Source organism: Limulus polyphemus, unplaced genomic scaffold (assembly GCF_000517525.1).
Source record: "Limulus polyphemus unplaced genomic scaffold, Limulus_polyphemus-2.1.2 Scaffold6894, whole genome shotgun sequence".
Classification (NCBI taxonomy): Eukaryota; Metazoa; Arthropoda; class Merostomata; order Xiphosura; family Limulidae; genus Limulus; species Limulus polyphemus.
In genome coordinates, this window is record NW_013672504.1 from 30,600 (window position 1) to 38,649 (window position 8,050).

At 34.0% G+C, this 8,050-nt stretch overlaps 1 protein-coding gene across 2 annotated transcripts in view; it reads left to right on the forward strand.

Annotated features, from left to right (window-relative positions):
• LOC106474166 overlaps nt 1-8,050 on the forward strand; it is a 38,071-nt gene that overhangs the window by 24,850 nt on the left and 5,171 nt on the right. For both annotated transcript variants that reach the window (XR_002613867.1, XM_022402535.1), the window contains exons 7-13: nt 522-563; nt 1,782-1,841; nt 2,324-2,400; nt 2,665-2,803; nt 4,130-4,208; nt 6,097-6,237; nt 6,493-7,970. Coding sequence is in view for 1 of the 2 variants with exons in the window: in XM_022402535.1 (XP_022258243.1) it covers nt 522-563; nt 1,782-1,841; nt 2,324-2,400; nt 2,665-2,803; nt 4,130-4,208; nt 6,097-6,237; nt 6,493-7,970 (2,016 nt within the window). In the remaining variant the exon portion in view is untranslated. The remainder of the gene's footprint in view (nt 1-521; nt 564-1,781; nt 1,842-2,323; nt 2,401-2,664; nt 2,804-4,129; nt 4,209-6,096; nt 6,238-6,492; nt 7,971-8,050) is intronic.

Below are 8,050 nucleotides of genomic sequence, written 5' to 3' on the forward strand. Positions count from 1 at the left end.
TAATGTATATCTTTAAAGTTAAACCAAACTACCGTCTTAAAATAAATAATGTATACCTTTAAAGTGAAACCAAACTACCGTCTTAAAATAAATACTGTATACCTTTAAAGTTAAACCAAACTACCGTCTTAAAATAAATACTGTATATTTTTAAAATGAAACCAAACTACTGTCGTAAAATAAATAATGTCCCGACAAAAATCACGATATAAAGTAGAAATAAATAATACAATAAGAAAAGTGATTAAATGTAACCCAAGTTAAAACCTTTCTCAGTATAAATAATGTGTTTAGTTTAACGTGTGGTGGAGTTAGATAGGAATTACAGGAACTGAACCTTAAGATCAACAGTGACACAGTTTGTTTGAAATATGTTCTTTATATTATTTCTATTCTAACTCATAGGATATAAATAGAGTGTAATTGAAAGCAGCAAGACATTCATAAGTAAATTATTTACTCGCTTCGAAATCTTGTTAAAAAATATAACATGTGCTCATGTTAGGTTTGTTATTTGGCAGGAGTGTATCCTGAATAAGGAAGGTGTGAACGACAGGACTGAGGTACAAATGATATTTCTTTAATATTATTATGACACTTGTAAATATGTCACGTTGTGTTACTTGTCTCTTGTATCATGTCAATATTTAACATCAGTTTTATATGTTTTGTTCGGTATTGGTACGATATCTCCTCTTTTCCCCACCCCCCTTGTGTTTTCCATTATTTTGAAATCCTGTTGCTGATTTTTTTTTCATATAAATTCGTTTTGAATTTTGTTCGTTCTCACAAGTGATATTTATAGCATTTACGATAATCAATTGACAATTAAGTTAGGCACGAGGTCTTTTACGTATATGCCGTATTATCATATAACTGTTCTTTGACTTTATATATCATATAATCATGTAACTGTTGTCTGATGTTTTATGTCATATCATGTAACTGTTGCCCGATGTTTAATATAATATTATCGTGTAACTGTTGCCCGATGTTTAATATAATATTATCATGTAACTGTTGCCTGATGTTTTATATAATATTATCGTGTAACTGTTGCCTGATGTTTTATATCATATTATCATGTAACTGTTGCCTGGCGTTTTATGTCGTATTATCATGTAACTGTTGCCTGATGTTTAATGCCATGTTATCGTGTATCTATTGCCTGCCGTTTTATGTCGTATTATCATGTAACTGTTGCCTGATGTTTAATGTCGTATTATCGTGTATCTATTGCCTGCCGTTTTATGTCATATTATCATGTAACTGTTGCCTGATGTTTTATATCATATTATCATGTAACTGTTGCCTGATGTTTAATGTCGTATTATCGTGTATCTATTGCCTGGCGTTTTATGTCATATTATCATGTAACTTTTGCCTGATGTTTAATGCCATATTATCGTGTATCTATTACCTGGCGTTTTATGTCATATTATCATGTAACTGTTGCCTGATGTTTAATGTCGTAATATCGTGTATCTATTACCTGGCGTTTTATGTCATATTATCATGTAAATGTTGCCTGATACAATGTGTTTTCTGTGATCATGTTTTTGTTTCATTAGGATTTAACAAGTACTTTTAAGTTAATCAACGCATGAAAATTTAGCTATTAAAATAAGTTAAAATATTGTTTCCTTTTATAATTTTAGTCTGTTATTAACCTGATTTGATACAAAGCTTGTTATAGTAACCACGAGTGGACTGTGTTTGCTTTCATATCATCTGTGTATTACAACATACTTGTTTTCCTTAACACTTCTCCTTTGATTCAGATTGCTGAAAGTTTGCCTCATCTAGAAGAGAAATCACGACTCCAATCTTTTACTTCCAAGGTACATCGCGAAATGCTTTAATTTTTATAATACTTACGAATACTCGTAATTTGAAATCGGGGATTTTTCGAATGTTCTATGTTTTGAAATATTACACGTCTTACCTAACGTTAAGTGAAATATTTTTATAATTAATTTCTGTTTCTATTTACAAGTATTTTTAAACACTTTTGTTTTCTGTTATTCTTAATGAACAATATTTAAAAAAAATTAAAGCTCCACGTGCGATGCGGTCGGTGGACTATCCATGTTCATAAAGAAAAAAATCGTTCTCAAATCCTTTTGCTAACACTAACATCTAATCTAAATACATCTCTCTGTTGTTATTAATTTAAAAAATCGTTCTCAAATCCTTTTGTTAACACTAACATCTAATCTAAATACCTCTCTCTGTTGTTATTAATTTAGATACTTAAAATACACGTTCAAAACCTGCGCATAATATTAAGTTAGCATCAAAAGCCACGATGTTTACTTTTCAGGAAATGCCAGCGGATAAAGGTGGAGACGGTATGCGATATTCTCCACTAGATGGCACTCAGAGCAGAGCTGTAAGCAGGTGATGTATTTTTACATGCGTGGTAAGAAAAATAAACAATTACTCGTGGCATGTGTGATCTGATTAACAGACTGAATTGTATTTTATGTAAATGATTCCTTGATGTTCAATGTTTTCGGTATGTATTGTGCATGAATATAATCCATATTTCAGCATACAGCAACTAAAAAAAATTAAAAAATCTAGAAAGGATTGCTTAAGGCAAAGTTAAGTGATCATATTAGAATTACAAAGTTACTGAAAGGTTATATAATAATGTTCCAGACTAAGCTTCAGAACGTGGCCAGGAAGTCGCAGTACGAACTGTCCAGCTTTACCACTCACTAAAGCGTCATCTGGAGGCAGTAAAAAGCGTCTACCACGAATTAAAACAGCGCCACCAATCAGAAACCGGAGAAAAGCGGTAAGTATGTCGTTTTAAATAAAGGTTAGTGCATTTACTGAGTATGGGGTTAAACACCTTTCTTCAGTTTGAGTGACGTATGTTAACCCTAAATATTTCCATGTACATCTGGAGTGAAAAAATCGTTTTATTAATCTCTTGATGTTATATCTTTTTTTCTTTTTTTTTATTAGACAATGATTTTTCTAAAGTTCCCCTTTTTATTCTAAAATTTTGTGCATGCTCATGATTATACAAGTGACCGATCAACAAGTTGGTTGAACTTTATATATATTATAAACCGATAATTTTACTAGAAGTCGAAACAATGTAGAGTTTGAATATGTTATATTAAAACGATTTTGGAGGTCAACCACGTCGTTACAGTCCATGTCTTCGCGTCCGATCATACTCTATCTGACGGTCGTGCATTTTGACAATAGACCTGCAGCGTAGTTTCACTTACAAAAGGCTCCATGTGAGGCTCTCATACCAAAGCACAACACTACTCCTTGAATGCTCTCTATAATCCATATTACTGTACAGGGAAGATGGCTTCTCAGTGTTTGTTTCAAAATTCTGATTGCACAGAAATCGAAAGGTACTGCAAGTGGTAAACTGACTGGTATTTCTTCGTATTGGAATATCATAAATACCTATTTTTTTCTTCAATTGCTTCAAGGATGCGATGGTTAAACAGATATGTTGTGAAATCAACTTGTGTACACGTGACTTGTGTAATTTTTCCATATACAGACCATTCTTGAATATGTTGCATACTGAACTTTGTGTTCGTGGATTTTCACCTGTTACAAGATGCTGCACTTTGCTTACCACAGCTAAGGTACGACTTGTTGCGGGTATCTTTATGGATGGTCCTGGTACCCAAAGTTGATCCACATTCCTTTATTTTCTGATGCCATTAAGTGCAATGGATATCCCCGACATGGAAAATTTTAAATATCCTGTCTGGGCACATGTTTATAACCTCATTATACAAATATTTTGCGTCTAAAAGGGCTGTTACATATCCTTCCCAAGGGCAATAAACTTTTGCCGACACCACACTACCTCCAAACAATATCAATATGTAGTTCTGATGTAATCTGTTCCACCGTGACTTGTGGTTGTCACGTGACTTGCTGATCCACATATTAAAAATCGTTTTAATATAACACACTAAACTCCGTATAATGATAGAAATCTCAGTTTTATATTTATATGATTTTCGTTTGAATTGTTTTGCTTTTGTTGGAACGGTAAATAGTGTCTGACGTTTCTTCCTCCAAAGCATTTTTTAAAAATTTAATCTTATCATTATTTAATTATTAGAATACTTTATTTCAGAAGTTCCTTCGTTATCGACCTCACACTGTAAAGGATACGTGCGTACAAACAGAAATAGAGATAGCAGACTTTGAAAACGGTGAGCAGCTATGTTGTTTAACAGTTATTAAAATATTTACTTTGTTGAATTACAATCGTATTCTTGTTCAACTGCTATGATAACATCTACTTCATTCAACTGTAACAATGTTTTCCTTCTTCCACTGTTGTGACAAAGTTTACCTTGTTCTACTCTTGTGACAATATTTTCCTTCTCCATTGTTGTGACAAAGTTTACCTTGTTCTACTCTTGTGACAATATTTTCCTTCTTCCACTGTTGTGACAAAGTTTACCTTGTTCTACTATTGTGACAATATTTTCCTTCTTCCACTGTTGTGACAAAGTCTATCTTGTTCTACTATTGTGACAATATTTTCCTTCTTCCACTGTTGTGACAAAGTCTATCTTGTTCTACTCTTGTGACAATATTTTCCTTCTTCCACTGTTGTGACAAAGTTTACCTTGTTCTACTCTTGTGACAATATTTTCTTCTTCCACTGTTGTGACAAAGTTTACCTTGTTCTACTCTTGTGACAATATTTTCTTCTTCCACTGTTGTGACAAAGTCTATCTTGTTCTACTCTTGTGACAATATTTTCCTTCTTCCACTGTTGTGACAAAGTCTATCTTGTTCTACTCTTGTGACAATATTTTCCTTCTTCCATTGTTGTGACAAAGTCTATCTTGTTCTACTCTTGTGACAATATTTTCCTTCTTCCACTGTTGTGACAAAGTCTATCTTGTTCTACTCTTGTGACAATATTTTCCTTCTTCCACTGTTGTGACAAAGTCTATCTTGTTCTATTCTTGTGAAAATATTGTCTTCGTCCACTGTTGTGACAAAGTTTACCTTGTTCTACTCTTGTGACAATATTTTCCTTCTTCCACTGTTGTGACAAAGTCTATCTTGTTCTATTCTTGTGAAAATATTGTCTTCGTCCACTGTTGTGAGCTTGATAAGTTTGTAATTATGTTGTAACTTGATAAGTTTGTAATTATGTTGTAACTTGATAAGTTTGTAATTATGTTGTAACTTGATAAGTTTGTAATTATGTAATTATGTTGTAACTTGATAAGTTTGTAATTATGTTGTAACTTGATAACTTTGTAATTATGTAATTATGTTGTAACTTGATAAGTTTGTAATTATGTTGTAACTTGATAACTTTGTAATTATGTAATTATGTTGTAACTTGATAACTTTGTAATTATGTAATTATGTTGTAACTTGATAACTTTGTAATTATGTTGTAACTTGATAACTTTGTAATTATGTAATTATGTTGTAACTTGATAAGTTTGTAATTATGTTGTAGCTTGATAACTTTGTAATTATGTTGTAAGAAGAAAATATTTTCACAAGAATAGAAGAAGATAGACTTTGTTAATTATGTTGTAACTTGATAAGTTTGTAATTATGTTGTAACTTGATAAGTTTGTAATTATGTTGTCATAATTACAAACTTATCAAGTTACAACATAATTACAAACTTATCAAGTTACAACATAATTACATAATTACAAACTTATCAAGTTACAACATAATTACAAAATTATGAAATTTCTAAAACGTAAATAGAATAATAGAAAATTAACTTCCAACTTCATAATCTTAAAATTACGTCATTATTTTTTTAGGGGTTAGGGCGCTCGACTCGCAATCTGCGTGTTGCGGGTTCGAATCCCCGTCACACTAAACATTCTCGTCTTTTCAGACGTGGGGGCGTTATAATATGACGGTCAATTTCACTATTCGTTGGTAAAAGAGTAGCACAAGAGTTGGCGGTGGGTGGTGACGACTGCCTTCCTTCTAGTCTTACACTACTAAATTAGGGACGGCTAGCGCAGATAGCTCTCGTGTAGCTTTGTGCGAAATCCATATCAAACAAATCACCGTATGAAACTTGTATGTTTTATTTTGATTCAGCTATACATACTTTTGTCGACGGAAGCGGCTCCAAGCGACGGAACTCGGAGTCATATGACAAGATCTCGTGCTCTTCTTCCGAATGCAGTTATGACTCGACAAATTTTGAAACTTCATTCACCAAAGGGAACAATAGGAAAAGTGAGGAAAAACGTTTCTTATTGATTTTGAAATCGTTGTAAAACTATTTTTCTCTTGTTTCTTTGTCTGAAATAATCGATGAAATTATGTAAAGTTATAAAACATAATATTGTTGCTGTTAGAATTCGAACAACTTATTATGGGAATTTTAAATGGTTTAATTTTGGACAAAAACATTTTTTTTATTAAAAGTGTCAAAAGTATTATGTTTTTGTGGTTACATACTACACACTTCCTCGTTTCACTTTTAAACAGCTGAACGAAGATTATCCGCACATTCTGATAAAGAATCCAGAATCTTCTCTAGAGCGCCACCTGGTGACGTTATTAGAAAACACAACGAAGTTGGGAGAAAAAGCAAATCCTTGACAAAACTCAATAGGAAAGAGCTTCATTCCGAAATGACAAACAAAGAAAGAGTTGATGATCGTCTTAAACATGAAAGTGGATTTTGGAATGGCGATGGCGCTTCGCTATTAGACCATCAATCGTCTAACAGTCCAGTTAAAACAAAAGACGATACCGCAAAGAAACAAAATAAACTGAAAAAGAAAAAGCATATTACTTGCAATCTGGAAACACTGTGTTTAGAAAATGAGTTGAAACAAAAAAATACTTTTAACAGTATTTCAGAGCATGAATTAACTGCACGTGAACCAGAGTTAGCCCTAACTAGCCCCGAACTTGAGAAAACAACCTGTAAAATAATTTCTCCCACAGATATTGCATTTGGTGAACTTGCAATTTACCCAAATGTGAATAAAGAGAGTGGCCATACGCCATCCTCTGAACAATGTGAAAATGGTACCATTTCCAAGAACAACATTGCCAATGAAAATGCATCTGAATCTCACAAAGAAGACAAGGTAAATGGAAGATTGACCACGACGTCGTCTCCATCTGCTTCGGACGAAGGAACAACGACAGATGCCAATGGAAAGTCAACCACAATGTCATCTCCATCTGCTTTGGACCAAGGAACAACGACAGATGCCAATGGAAAGTCAACCACGATGTTGTCTCCATCTGCTTTGGACCAAGGAACAACGACAGATGCCAATGGAAAGTCAACCACGATGTTGTCTCCATCTGTTTTGGACCAAGGAACAATGACAGATGGCAATGGAAAGTCAACCACGATGTCGTCTCTATCTGCTTCAGACCAAGGAACAACGACAGATACCAATGGAAAGTCGACCACGATGTCATCTCCATCTGCTTTGGACCAAGGAACAACGACAGAGGCTAATGATTCATCAACAACATGTAGTTGTACAGGATGCAATGAAACAAGCTCTTTGACTTGCACGTGCACAGAGAGTGCTGCTAGTAGTGTTAGCGATGCAACTAACTCAGAAGCAATATCTTGCAGTAGTTGTGATTCTTACTGTAGCTGTTGCTCATCGACTACAGAGGATGAATCCACAACAGAGGAATGTGAAGACGAAGAATGCATGCAGTGTCTTCAAGAAAACCCCAACCGGGCACTGACACCGGAAGTGGTGGTCGTGAGTCATCAGGACGATTCTACAGAGCCAATTACCGACACAGACGCTGGAAATGAGGTTTCACAGCAAGACGAAGATTTTCAGACAGAGGATATTATAGCACAAGAAGAACCAGAAAGATCATCAGATAGTTTATCCGAGGAACCAGAAAGAACATCTATCAGTTTATCCAAAGTTTCGGTTCCTCATATTAACAAGCAAGGGAATGCAAATCCCAGTGACCAGGTATGTTGGAAAATATATGGGTAATGTCCAGTAACCAAGTATGTTGGTAAATATATGGGCAATGTCCAGTAACCAAGTAT